The 15,465-nt window shown below is 44.7% G+C and overlaps 1 protein-coding gene across 1 annotated transcript in view; it reads left to right on the forward strand.

Annotated features, from left to right (window-relative positions):
* LOC116970170 (catenin alpha-2-like) overlaps positions 1-15,465 on the forward strand; it is a 161,427-nt gene that overhangs the window by 99,149 nt on the left and 46,813 nt on the right. Inside the window, exon 2 of the mRNA XM_033016875.1 lies at positions 5,210-5,344. Coding sequence (XP_032872766.1) covers positions 5,210-5,344 — 135 coding nt within the window. The remainder of the gene's footprint in view (positions 1-5,209; positions 5,345-15,465) is intronic.

A 15,465-nucleotide genomic window follows, 5' to 3' on the forward strand; every position in this document is an offset into this window, starting at 1 on the left:
CGAGTCACATCTGTTTATTTCCTCCCCTTCCATCTCCACCTACACTCTTTCCTCTGGATTCATAATTTGCAACTTTTCAATCCTATTGTCTCATATCTTTTGCTTTCATCTCTGGCCTTTGTCGAACCACCTGCCTGCCAGGAACCCCTCTCTCATGTGTTCACCTATAGAAACATAGAAAATAGTGCAGGAGTAGGCCATTCGGCCCTTCGACCCAGCACTGTGATTCAATATGATCATGGCCGATCATCCAAAATCAGTACCCCATTCCTGCTTTCTCCCCATATCCCTTATCCGTTAGCCCTCAGAACTATATTTAACTCTCTCTTGAATACAGGAATATCTAGTACATGCTATGATTTGTTCTCCAGAAATGCTGCTTGACTCACTGAATTGCTTAAGCACTTTATGTTTTTCTTTTCTGAAACAGCATCTGCACTTAGTTGTTTCCACAATTAAGTTCTTATTTGCGGCAGCATTATCGGCACACTAATGCAACAGCGCACCAAATAAATATACAGTCATCAATAATATGACAATACTTGGTAACCAGATCATAACATCGTTAAACTGATGTAAACTGACCAAAACAAAATCCATAGTTGGTCATAGTATAGAATAAGTATGGTCTTAGAATAAAGGGGAGGTAATTTAAGACTAAGGTGAGAAAAAACTTTTTCACCCAGAGAGTTGTAACTTTATGGAATTCCCTGCCACAGAGGGCAGTGGAGGCCAAGTCACTGGATGGATTTAAGAGAGAGTTAGATAGAGCTCTAGGGGCTAGTGGAGTCTAGAGATGTGGGGAGAAGGCAGGCATGGGTTATTGATAGGGGATGATCAGTCATGATCACAATGAATGGCGGTGCTGGCTCGAAGGGCCGAATGGCCTCCTCCTGCACCTATTGTCTATGTTTCTATTGTTCTATGTTTCTATAGTCACGGAGGTAAGGTTGTGGTTGGTGTTGTGTGGTGTTCAAGAGTCTAATGGTTTCTGGGAAGAAGCTGATGTTGAATCAGGAGTTCACGGGATTACAGGCTCCTGTACCTTCTTCCCGAAGGCAGTGAGATGAGAATGTGGCCAGTGTGGTGTGTATTGTTGATGTCGGCTTTCATTTTTAGGTGTGCCTCTTGTAGATCCCTTTGATGATGATGGGGGGGGGGGGGGGGGGGGGTGGTCAGTTGCCGCGAAGGACAAGGCTATCACCTTCTGCAGTGTCCTTCACTCCTGGGCATTCGAGTTCATGAGCCAGGCTATGTTGTAACCAGTCAATACTGTATGTTCTCTGCTATACTTCTGTAGCAGTTCTACACAGTATCCGATGACATATTGAATCTCCTTAATCTTCGAGGGAAATATAGGCTGTAAAAAGAAAGAGGAAAAAAAAACTGTGATTGTCGAGAGAAACACAGTGAAGGAAAGGGCTAACCTAGAGAGTCATAGCGTGGTACAGCGTGGAAACGGGTCCTTCAGACCAACTTGCCCATACCGACCAATGTGTCTCATCTACACTAGTCCCACCTGGTGGATAGATGGAACAGGACAAAGGAGGACTCAGTGGGAGAGACAGAAAGTGTAATTGAAAAAATGTGATGAAAATTAGTGGAAACAGCGTGAAGCAGAATTGTGCAGGAAAGAAGGCGCTTGAAAGAGAGGTGGGAATGGAACATACGATGAGGGTGAAACAAAATAATACAGTTTACCAACTTGAAAAGTTGTTTCCACCATAATTCTGGATGTATCTGCATCCACATCTACAGAATACTAGCAGGCACAACATTCATTTTCAGGAGAGATTATCTCTTATTGCACTTGCCTCCAAGCTCAATTTTATTTTGTCACTCAATTCACTACCAATGGATCAAAGAAATGTATCTTTGAGAATATGGAATTTCTTTCTCTTAAAAGTCGAAAGTTAAAAAATGTTCATTCGCAAAATAAAAAGGGCACACCTCTGCCACGGCGCCAGAGACCCGGGTTTTATCCTAGCTTTGGGTGCTGTCTGTGTGGACTTTGCACGTTCTCCCTGTGAGAACATACGTTTACTCCAGTTGCTCTGGTTTTTTCCCACATCCCAAAGACATGCAGGCTAGTAGGTTATAGAGTCATAGAGTCATAGAATGATACAGCATGTAAACAGGCCCTTCGGCCCCATTTGCCTACATCAGCCAACATGTCCCAGCTACACTGGTCCCCCTAATTGCATTTGGTCCATTTCCTTCGAAACCTGTCCTATCCATGTATAGATACAAAATGCAGGAGGAACTCAGCGGGACAGGCAGGAGAGAAGGAATCTGTGACGTTTCCAATCAAGACCCTTCATCAGATTTCCTATCCATGTACCTGTCTAACTGTTTCTTAAATGTTGGGATAGTCTCTGCCTCAACTACCTCCTCTGGCAGCTTGTTCCATATACCCACCACCCTTTGTGTGAAGAAGTTACGTTTCAAATTCCCACCCACAATACACCCACCTTTGTGTGAAAAAATTACCCCTCGGATTCATATTGAATCTTTTCTCCTTCACCTTGAACCTGTCCTCTGGTCCTCGATTCGATCAACCCGATCTTTTCCTCTCATGATTTTGTATACCTCAATAAGATCTCCCCCCATCCTCCTGTGCTCCATGGAATAGACACCCAGCCTACTCAACCTCTCCCTATAGCTCACACCCTCTATTTCAGGCACCATCCTTGTAAATCTTTTCTGAACTCTTTCAAGCTTGACAATATCTTTCCTATAACATGGTGCCCAGAACTGAACACAATATTCTAAATGCGGTCTCACCAACGTCTTATGCAACTGTAACATGACCTCCCAACTTCTATACTCAATACTCTGACTGATGAAGGCCAAAGTGCCAAAAGCCTTTTTACCGCCTTATCTACCTGCGACTCGACCTTCAGGGAACCATACACCTGTGCTCCTGGATCCCTCTGCTCTACAACACTACCCGGAGGCCTACCATTTACTGTGTACGTCCTGCCCTTGTTTGACGTCCCAAAATACACCACCTCACACTTTTCTATATTAAATTCCATCAACCATTCCTCTGCCCACCTGGCCAATCGATCCAGATCCTGCTGCAATCTTTCACAACCATCTTCATTATCTGCAAAACCACTAACTTTTGTATCATCAGCAAACTGCAAATCTTGCCCTGTATGTTCTCATCCAAATCATTGATGTAAATGACAAACAGTAATGGGCCTTGCAGCAAACCGTGAGGCATACCACTAGTCACAGGCCTCCAATCTGAGAAGCAACCTTCCACCATCACCCTCTGCTTCCTTCCATGGAGCCAATTTGCTATCCATTCAGCTATCTCTCATTGGATCCCATGCGATCTATCCTTCCAGAGCAGCCTACCATGCTTAATCTTGTCGGACGCCTTACTGAAGTCCATGTACACATCTACAGCTCTGCCCTCTTCAATATTTTGGTCACGTCTTCAAAAAAATCAATCAGATTTGTGAGACATGACCTCCCACATACAAAACCATGCTGACTATCCCTAATCAGCCATTGTCCATCCAAATGCTTGTATAACCTATCCCTCAGAATACTCTCCCGTAACTTACCAACTACAGATGTTAAGCTCACTAGTGGGATAGTCCAGGAGTAGAGGTCAGAGCCTCAGAATTAAAGGACATTCTTTTAAGAAGGAGATGATGAGAAAATTATTTAGTCAGAGGGTGGTGAACCTGTAGAATTCTTTGCTACAGAAGGCTGTGGAAGCCAAATCAGTGGATACTTTTAAGGCAGAAATTGATAGCTTCTTGATTAGTATGGGTGTCAGAGGTTGTGGGGAGAAGGCAGGAGAATGGGGTTAGGTGGGAGAGATCGATCAGCCATAATTGAATGGTGGAGTGGACTTGCTGGGCCAAATGGCCTAATTCTACTCCTTTTCCATATGACCTTATGACCTTCATTTAATTGTTCCGTTTTGGTACGTCTAGCTATCTATCATCATATGCTTATTAAAAGTCTGATCTGGTACGTGTGTATATGTGTGTGTGTATGTGGTTGTCTTTACATCTTCGCAAAAACACTACCCAATAACGATTACATTTTTTGCATATTCCAATTGACATTTTTCCCGTCGAGGCCGAGAACACCTTATCTGAACATTTTATGCTTTATTTCTCGACCTATTCTCAACTCATTACTGATTAAATATCTAAAAATGTCAAAAGACTGAAATTAAAACCAGCAGCTTCAACTGATGACGTCACAATAGCTCAGCTAGCAGAGATCAGCCTCAATGATGATTTCATCCTATATTTGACATTATTCGCGATTAAGCTTTAAAAATGCCAGCTTTCACAAGATTTTTACATATTCTGATTCACATTTTTCCCCGCTTGGCAGAGAACAGTTTCACTGAACATTTTATGCTTTATTTCTCGACTTATTACTGATTAAAGTTTAAAAAAATCAAAATACCTTGAATTTCAAACCGACCAGCTTAAACTGATGATGCTACAATGGCAGCCTCAACTGATAACGTCACAATAGATAAGCTAGCAGGGGGAGGGTGAATTGCTATTGCAACATGCAGGGCAAGTGCAATTGGAATTTTTTTTCAAGACCACTGCTGAGGGAGGCAAGGGGAGTGCTGGTATCTTATGTTCGGGAACGGCTTGAGTTGGAGGACTACGCCTCCCGTGGGGGCTATGGGTAGGGAACGGGTGCGTTGGGGGAGCAACCCAATGGGGCTGCACTTAATCTAGTACATTACTAAAATTTTCATCTTGTTTGTTTGTTTGTTTGTTCCCGAAACTCTGCAAAACAGTACACGATAGCACAACATTTTTAGGTCCACCTTACTAACCATTGACCTGCGATGTGAACTAGCAAATTTCGTTCAGATTGATGTTATGTTTTACAAGTTATTGACTTTTTAAACTTTAGTAAACCTGGCAGTCACGTTCCCACTTGCCGTCCGTCTTGTTCCCACTTGTCGGGGATCTCTGGCGTCACAACGGGAAACTGTCAGCCTCGCCCGCACAGTTGGGGCTATGGGTGAGTGGTGGAATATTGCGTTGGGTGACGGGGACCCAACGGGTCCGCACTTGTTCTAGTATGACAATAAAAGACTCTTAACTCTCTTTCTTAATCCGTTGAGTTCCTCTAGCAGTTTTTTTTTTTTTTTGCTCAGGATTTCAGCATCTGCGGACTCTAATGTGACACCTTGGTTGATTTCTTGCAGTGTCCCGATTCGGCTTGTAAGCAAGATCTGTTGGCCTATTTGCAACGTATCGCACTCTACTGCCACCAACTCAACATCTGCAGCAAAGTGAAGGCAGAAGTCCAAAACCTGGGAGGGGAGCTGATTGTTTCCGGGGTAAGTAATGGTTAAATGTAGTGCTAAAGTGCTAAAGAATGCCTCTGTCACTTCTCGCAAGCTCCACAACCATGGGTTGTTGCCTATTCCTTTCTTAATAGTGTGTTCATCTGTGCACACTTCATTAGCAATGATGCTACATTTTTATTAATGTGCTTGTATGACAGGCCAAATAAACATATTTAACAATAGCAGTGACCTCATTAAAATCTGCATGAGGCATATTAACTTGAGGAAACGAAGGTGCCCTCATATTTCATTCCACTCCGCTTCCACTGGGATTTTATTTTCTTCTCTCCTCGAGCCACAATAGCTCATATGTGACAAAATCTAAGCAACATTATTTAAATGATTCTAGCAACAAGGAGGTGTTATTTATAGGCATCTGAGATACGCTGCTACAGAATCAAAGGGAGAAGCGTCACCAAAGCCGACAGTTACTTTGCTCTGAAGGACAAAGCCTGAACTTCCAATAATCTGCCAATGGTGCTACATTTCAATAAGTGTTGCAATGTTTGCATTAACATTTGGCATCAGGATTCAAAGCCAGCCCTGACTAACTGCACGAGGATCTACTTTAGCAGCTGGTTTAGTTAAGTTTAGTTTAGTTTAGAGATACAGCACAGAAACAGGCCCTTCGGCCCACCGACTCCGCAACAAACCAGCGATCCCCGCACACAAACACCATCCTGCACACACTAGGGACAATTTACATTTACACCAAGCCAATTAACCACCAAACATGTACGCCTTTGGATTGCGGGAGGAAACCGAAGATCTCGGAGAAAACCCACGCAGGTTGTGAAAAAGAGAATCGATTTCCATCTGCATTAATTCTTTTCCACAATCTCTGAGCACCCCAAAGTGCAGGTAAACTAAACGAGAACTCAGACAGGTACATGGATCAAAAAGGCATTACACTAATATTGTGGAAGAACCGTTCAGAAGGCGGATACAGTTTAGAGTTTTGTTTATTGTCACATGCACCAAGGTACAGTGAAAAGTGTTTGTGGTGTGCTATCCAGTCAGCAGAAAGACAATACATGATTACCATTGAGCCATTCACAGTATAGATACATGCCTTGACTATGTCTTGCCACTGGATCCAGATAGGCCGAAATGAGAGAGTGAGGCTGACGTTTGCGAAACTCTCCCTCACTTTAATCCAAGTCAAGCACAAGTCATGACTTCAGGACCCGTACCGCCCAACTGGGCGAAGCAAGATCACCACAGGAGCGCGTGCAGCTGAGAAGAAGCGCACCGCAGAAGCTCAGAGAAAACGCGTCGTGCGCTAGACTCAAGCCACTTCAACTTCTACTGCAGCACCCACCCAACTGTGTCCCATATGCGAGCGAGCCTTCCGGGCCCGGATTGGTCTCACCAGTCACCTCCAGACCCACAAACAAAAACACTGAAGTCGACTACGAAGGACGTACAACAACATGATAAGGGAATAACGGTTAGCGCAAGGTAAAGCCAGCATAGTCCGATCAAGGATTGTCCGAGGGTCACCAAAGAGATAGATAGTAGTTCAGGACTGCTCTCTGGATGTGGTAGGATGATTTTGTTGTCTGATAACAGCTGGGAAGAAACTGTCCCTGAATCTGAATAACAGAGGGGAGAAAAGCTATTTCTGTGGTGCATGCTTTCAGGCTTCTGTATCTTCTGCTGGACGGGATTGTGGAGATGAAGGAATGTTTGGGACATGTCAGCATTTAAAAGACACTTAGAAAAGTATGTGGATATGAAAGGTTAAGAGGGATATGGGCCAAACATGGGCAAATGGAACCATCTTAGATGGGGCATCTTGGTTGGCATGGCGGGTTCGGCTGAAGGACTTGTTTCCTTGCAGTATGACCCTCTTAGAGAGTGAAATTACTCATGCTAAGAAGGCATTTCATGAGAAACCAGTTGCTTTTTGTAATGCTATTTATGCTGGAAAGAGATGTAATAGTCTATTGGCCTCATAGCCTCAGAATTAAAGGGCATTCCTTTAGGAAGGAGATGAAGGAATTTCATTTGTCAGATAGTGGTGAATGTGTGGAATTGATGGCCAAAGACGGCTGTGGAGGCCAAATCAATGGATATGTTTAAGGCAGAAATAGATAGATTCTTGATTAGTACGGGTGTCAGAGGTTATATGGAGAAGGCAGTAGAATGGGGTTAGGAGGGAGAGATATATCAGCCTTGATTTTACTTCGGAGTCACGTGAGTGACTACGTGAAGAAGGGCCGTCCGTCTGCATGCGCGTCATTACATCTGAAAGCAACGCGCGCAACGGATTGGAGAGGCACTGCGTCCTCCCAGCCGTTGGGATTTTAAAAAAGGCGGCAGGTAAGAAAAGTTGAACCACTTACCCTGCGCTTTCTGTTCGGGCTAAGGAATTATTTGTTTTTCAGAGCCCCAAAAAATGTCGAAGAGACGGTCCACGGGGAAACCGGCTGCCGAAGACCGCAGCATTCCCGGTAGCGGACGACGGTCATTTTCGCTGACATTGCTGCCGGCATCAGAACCGGCAGCAGCAGACTTGGTGCAGGAGGAAAGCACCGTGGTGGTCCCGGCGGGACGTAAAGCCACCCATAAGTCTGCCAGACCCGTAGACTCGGATGAGTCCGGGGAAGAGGGATACACTCCCTTATCGGGAAGCGTCCGAGGACGACTCTCCCACATGGAGCAGCTTATGGAGAAGCTGCTCCACAATGATAAACTCCGGAGAAAGGAGCAATACCAGCACGAGTCCCTTCTACAGACCGTGCCAGCAGCCTCATACTCTGGGCAGCAATATGTCTTTCCCATGGAAGAGGGAAGTACATACGGGGATTACCCAGATTCAGAGTTTGGAAGCACAGGGGGGGAACACTCCCAGGGGAGATTGGAGGAAGAAACCCTGAACAGGTACCCCCCACCATCTAACTGTGCTTCCCTCAAGGTTCAAGCAGTGAACCGTATAATTTGGGGGCAAATAGGTCCCATCATCAGGAACCAGGAACTGAAGTTCCAAAAAGTATTAAACCTGCTGGGGTCTGGAATTACTTCGTCTGCAGGAGGTGTGGAAGGAGGCCTCCTCACTGACCGGGAACAGGATACCATGGCACTGCTATGTAATGCCCGCTTCGAAATAAACTGCATTCTGAAAGAAGCAATAAAACCAGCAATAAATTCGAAGTTTGCAGCTCTTTGCAAAGCTAGCGACATCCAGCCCACAAACTACCTGTTTGGGGAAGACCTGTCAAGACAGGTACAGGACCTGGATGACCAGGCAAAAACCGTGCGCCTCATAACAAGAGGTCAGCCTACACCCAGGGGCCCATCCACGAGATTCCACCCCTACAGCTCTCGGTGTTTTTACACCTAGAGAGCCAGGCACCGGAGGAAGATTCACACCTGAGTCAAGGTCTTTTTTAGGGGCAGGCCCCAGCAGGCCGACAGCGAGGATGAGGAGAGAGCAACCACCAGCTCTGCTCCCCAAACCTCGCGGACGAAAACCATCGCCACGCCGCCAGTAACAACAGAGGTAAGTCAAACCAGTTCCTCAGGGAACATACCAGACGAACCTCACTTACAGGTGGGGGGGAAGGTTAAAATACTTCTTAAAAGAATGGCGTTGGGTTACTAAGGATCCATTCATACTGCACAGTATAGAAGGATTCAAAATTGAGTTCAATTTGAATTCATCACCACCACCAACACATTCTAATATTCGCACATCTGTCTTTTCCCAAAAAGAGACAATGAATATACAAAAATAAATTGAAACGTTATCTGACAATATGTTATTGAGAGGTCATACACAGAACCTCACCAATTTATATCCAATTTATTTCCAAAAGAGAAAAAAGATGGAGGGATCCGTATTATTTTGGATCTTATGGAATTCAATACATATGTGCAATATAAATACTTTAAAATGGACAATTTTGGAACAGCAACTCAGTTGGTTTCCAAAAATGGCTATATGGCATGCATCGACCTCAAAGATGCATACTATTCGGTGTCTATTCACAAAGAGTATAGGAGATATTTGAAGTTTACCTGGATGGGTCGATGATGGCAATACGAGGCTCTGCCAAATGGATTGACATCAGTCCCTAGACTGTTTACCAAATTACTGAAACCAATTCTGGGGCTGCTAAGATCTCAAAATCACATAGCCATGGCATAATTGGATGATATTTTCATCTTTGGAGTCACCAAAAAATTGGCAGAAGCAACAGTCAAGGCAACCAAAACCCTGTTTGAAAAACTTGGGTTCCTAATCCATCCAGTTAAATCAAAATTAACTCCTACCAAGGTAATTGATTACGTAGGATTTACTATCAATACAGTAACCATGTTGGTGACTTTGCCTAAAGGCAAACAACAAGACTTGAGGAAAGCCTGCTATGATCTGATAGAAAAACACAAACCAACTATCAGACAAACAGCAAGTGTAATTGGCAAATTGGTAGCTGCCTTTCCTGCAGTACGCTACGGACCTTTGTATTACCAGCATTTACAGCGGGCAAAGGAACAAGCATTGAAATTGCATGCAGGTCAGTTTGGCAAATCTATGCGGTTACCAGCTGAAGCCATTATTGAACTACAATGGTGGATGGCAAACATAAGACTCAGCTCAAGAAAAATCTTACTTGAGAGCCCATCAGTGTTTCTCCAAACCGACGTAAGCGGTTTAGGATGGGGAGCCACAAACACAGTCAGGAGCTGTGGAGGCAGATGGAATGAGCAAGAGTCTACTATACTCCAACTATATGGAATCAATTACCTAGAATTGTTGGGGGCACAATATGGGCTCAACCCTCTCTGTAACAACATGCAACATGTGCATGTTCAAATCCAGATTAATATCAATCACATGGGTGGTGTAAAATCTGTATCCTGTGACAGATTATCTAACCTCATTTGGCACTGGTGCATCGAGAGGGATATTTGGGTCACGACAGTATATCTACCAGGAACATATAACACGGTGGCAGATGCAAGGTCACGAATGTTTAATGATAATATAGAATGGATGTGGAATCGTACGGTATTCAATGAAATAACTATACAATTTGGCACTCCAGATTTGGATCTGTTTGCATCTAGATTAAACCATCAATTACCCAGATATGTGTCCTAGGAGCCGGACCCAGGAGCAGAGTCAGTGGATGCATTTTCTCTAAACTGGGGAGGAATGTATATTTATGCTTTCCCACCATTCTGCCTCATAAGCCGATGCTTGACTAAAATCAAGCAAGACAAAGCCACAGGCTTTTTAGTAGTATCAGATTGGCCTACACAAGCCTAGTTCCCGAAAATATTGGGGATCATAGTCCAGCCATTAATGGTTGTACCTAAGAGGAGAGATCTCCTAGTAAACCCAGTTTCAGGGAGCAACCATCCACTTTCTGACCGGATTAATTTGTTGGTTTGCAGATTCTGAGGAGGCCATTTCAAGACATTGGATTATCCGAACGAACTGTGGATGTCATCACAAAGGCATGGAGGGACAGTACCAAAAACAGTACGCCACTCATATTAAGAAGTGGGAAGCTTTCTGCCATGCAAACGATATAACATACAACACAGTTCGGATAACGGATGTCTTGGAGTTCCTATCAGCCCTGTACTATTACTATAAATTAAGTTATAGCGCAATCAACAGTGCCAGATGTGCACTATCCTCCTATCTGACACTGGAGGCAGGGCACGGGCCGATAGGAACGCACCCCTTCGTAATAAAATTCATGAAGGGAATTAACAATTCGATACCCCCAAGGCCTAGGTACACGGACACATGGGATGTGAGCATGGTACTGACCTTACTTCGTCAGTGGGGACAGCCAATGGCCTTATCTTTGTCAAAACTAACATTGAAAGTGGTTATGCTGATGGCGCTAATAACAGCCCAAAGAGCCCAGACACTACAAAAACTATGACTGGACTACATGACCAGCAATACGAATAACATAACATTCGTTGTTAAGGACCTGATCAAACAGAGCAGGGCAGGAATGCCAGGGATGAAGATCCAGTTCCTGGCATATCCAGAGGACCAACGATTGTGTGTGGTAACACATTTACACCACTACCTGAGAGTCATGGAGAACCTCAGAGGCTCAGAACAATCGGTCCTCATCAGCCACAAGAAACCACACCGAAAGGTGTCAACACAAAATATCTCCAGATGGTTAAAGGAGATAATGGTGGTGGCGGGAATAAATACTCATATCTTTAAATCTCACTCCACCAGGGCTGCATCTACGTCGGCAGCAAGAACGATGGACGTGCCCCTTGATGACATCCTAGCAGCTGCAGGATGGGTGAACGAAAGAACGTTCCAGCGGTTTTATAACAAACCCATTATCGGACCAGGGGTATTTGCTCGTGCCATCTTAAGTTCTGTTACCTAGTTTTCCCACAGGTTCGGAGGGGAAGCTAATAAAACATTTATTTTCTTTATTTTAAAGCATCAGTGTCTTTACTAACTACGTTATGTCTGAATGCTTTAATAATACTCTCATCCATGGTCAATCCATTCAGTGTGTGAGCCTGGATTCGTAACCGGCGTGAAATCACAGAGCTTTGAAATCTTCACGTAGTCACTCACGTGACTCCAAAGTAAAATAGTAAGATTAAACGAGAACTTACCAGTTTGAAGTTTGATTTTATGAGGAGTTACGATGAGCGATTACGTGCCCACCGCTCCCAACCTCATATTATCAAGGTCATATGGAAGTTCTAGTTTTTCACAATCTTACTATTCTCAGGTCTTCTTTTTTATCTGTGATTTAACACCGCTGCGTTGAAGTTTGACGCTCACGCAGACGGGCGGCCCTTCTTCACGTAATCGCTCATCGTAACTCCTCATAAAATCAAGATCAAACTTCAAACTGGTAAGTTCTCGTTTAATCTTACTATTAAATGGCAGTAGACTTGATGGGCCAAATGGCCTAATTCTACTCCTATCATCTATGAACATGACCTACATCAAGTCTGAAGAAGGGTTTTGGCCCGAAATGTTGCCTATTTCCTTTGCTCCATAGATGCTGCCTCACCCGCTGAGTTTCTCCAGCCTTCGATTTTTTGTCAGCCTTCGATTTTCCAGCATCTGCTGTTCCTTCTTAAGCATGACCTACATCAATGACTGCATACAATGGCATAAATTACTGAGCAGAAACACTCAGTGCTGGAGTATCTTGACAGATTAGGCAGAATCTGTGGAGGACACAGAGAGGTGACACTTCCACCTCAGGACCCTTCAGACTGATTGCAGCAGGGGAGGGGGTGGGGGGGGGGGGGGAAAGAGGTGGCGGTAGGGCCGAGCCTGGCAAATGATAGCTGGATATTGGGGACTTGCCTGGCTTCGTCCCGCCCCCCACCTCTCTTGTCCAGCTCTCTCCCACATAATACAATCAGTCTGATAAAGGGTCCAGTCCTGAAAGTCACCTATCAACTCCCTCAACCAATGCTGCCTGACCCTCTGAATTATTCCAGCACTTTGTGCTTTCCTCAAGATTCCTGCATCTGCAGTTCCATGTATCAGCATGAATGACCGATTTTCAGTTTAGTTTAGGGATACAGCATGGAAACAGGCTCTTCGGCCCACCGAGTCCGTGCTGACCAGAGATCCTTGCGCATTTACACTATCCTACACATGCTAGGGACAATTTTACATTTATACCAAGTCAATTAACCTACAAAATTGTACGGCTTTGGAGTGTGGGAGGAAAACGAATACCTCGCAGAAAACCCATGCAGGTTATGGGGAGAACGTACAAACTCCGTATAGATAAGCACCCGTAGTCAGGATCAAACCCGGATCTCTGGTGCAATAAGGCAGTAGTTCAACTGCTGCGCCACCTATTGCAGTAATAGATATCGGGGAGAGGTCATTGCAGTGAACTCTCTTGTCGGCGGCACAGTGGTACAGCGATAGATTTGCTGCTTTACCGCACCAGAGACCCGTGTTCGATCCTGATAACACGTGCTGTCTGTATGGAGTTTGCACGTTCTCCATATGACCATATGGGTTTTCTCCGGGTGCACTGGTTTCCTCCGCATTTTAAACACATGCAGGTTTCTAGACTAATTGGCCTCTGTAAAGTAGCCCATGGTGTGTTGTGTGCAGGTGATCCTTGGTCAACGCGGACTTGAAGGGCCGAAGGGCCTATTTTCACACTGATTCCCTACAATTTCTTTGGAGGGAGCGGACAGATGATATTTCAGGTTGGGACCCTTCATGGAATAAGTCTTGATGTCTTCAGTGCAATTTACAGAGGACAGAGGAACGCGGTTCACATCTGAGTTTGCTTTTAGTTTATTACCACGTGTACTGAGGTACAGTGAAAAGCTTTTGTCGCATGCTTAACAGTCATCGAAAAGACAATAAATTATTACAATCGAGCTATCCACAGTGTACAGATACATGACAAAGGGAATAACGTTCAATGCAGGATGAAGTCCGATTAAAGATAGTCCAAAGATAGTCCATTCTTGCCATAGAGGGAGTACAGAGAAGGTTCACCAGACTGATTCCTGGGATGTCAGGACTTTCATATGAAGAAAGACTGGATAGACTTGGCTTGTACTCACTAGAATTTAGAAGATTGAGGGGGGATCTAATAGTAACTTACAAAATTCTTAAGGGGTTGGACAGGCTAGATGCAGGAAGATTATTCCCGATGTTGGGGAAGTCCAGAACTAGGGGTCACAGTTTAAGGATAAGAGGGAAGTATTTTAGGACCGAGATGAGAAAAACATTTTTCACACAGAGAGTGGTGAATCTGTGGAATTTTCTGCCACAGTAGGTAGTTGAGGCCAGTTCATTGGCTATATTTAAGAGGGAGTTTGATGTGGCCCTTATGGCTAAAGGGATCAGGGGGTATGGAGAGAAGGCAGGGATGGGATACTGAGTTGGATGATCAGCCATGATCATATCAAATGGCGGTGCAGGTTCGAAGGGCCGAATGGCCTACTCCTGCACCTATTTTCTATGTTTCTATGTTTCTATGTTTCAAGCATCTCCAATGAAGTAGATAGCAGCTCAGGTCTGCTCTCGAGTTGTTGGTGGGGTTGGTTCAGTGGACTGATAGCAGCTGGGAAGAAATTGTCCCTGAATCTGGAGCTGTGCATTTTGCCTTTTGCCCAATGGGAGAGGGGATAAGAGGGAGTGGCCAGGGTGCGACCCTTCCTTGATTATACTACTGGCCTTGCCGGGGCAGCGTGGATGGGGAGAGGATGTTTCCACTAGTGGGAGAGTCTAGGACCAGAGTTCATAGCCTCAGAATTAAAGGACGTTCTTTTCGGAAGGAGATGAGGAGAAATTCCTTTAGTCAGAGGGTGGTGAATGTACGGAATTCTTTGCCACAGAGGCTGTGGAGGCCAAGTCAGTGGCTATTTTTAAGGCAGAGATAGATAGATTCTTGATTAGTACAGGTGTCAGGGGTTATGGGGAGAAGGCAGGAGAATTGGGGTTAGGAGCGAGAGATAGATCAGCCGTGCTTGAATGGCGGAGTAGACTTGATGGGCCGAATGGTCTAATTCTACTCCTATCACTTATGGTACTTTAGTTGGCAAACCCAGCCAGGGGATAGTGGGAGATGGAATGGAAAATGCATTGCATTTGATGAAGCTGAGGTGCAAAGTGAATGTTTCACTCCTCAAAGCCACGCAACCTTGGCTTTGCAACAAGCATGAATATGCCACCTTCTAGCTCCAACTGCAGCCGGAAATCACTTCTCAGACTAGACCAATTGCTTTTTCGCTGTCAGTGTAAGTGTACTGTGGCAGACCGGCTGAATACATATGTATGCAGCTCACACAAATGCAAAGTTCAGCTGCAGACACACGTCTCCTCCTCAAACTTACATGCAGCTGGGACCAGCATTCACCCGAGGCGAATGCCAACAGCAACTTTAAACATTGAAGGCTTCTGTTCTGGCTCCTCTGGCGCGGATCCTGCATTGTGCATCTTTCAACAGGACCACACTGCTCATTCATGCCTCCTAGCATAGGTGGAAGCTCTCTACAATCTTCTCTCGACTGATTGACTGAAGGATACAACATAGAAACAGTCCCCGAAGTCCACACTGATCATCGATCACTCATTCATACTTGTTCGTAGTTATCCCACTTTCACA

Source organism: Amblyraja radiata, unplaced genomic scaffold (assembly GCF_010909765.2).
Source record: "Amblyraja radiata isolate CabotCenter1 unplaced genomic scaffold, sAmbRad1.1.pri scaffold_5_ctg1, whole genome shotgun sequence".
Lineage (NCBI taxonomy): Eukaryota > Metazoa > Chordata > Chondrichthyes > Rajiformes > Rajidae > Amblyraja > Amblyraja radiata.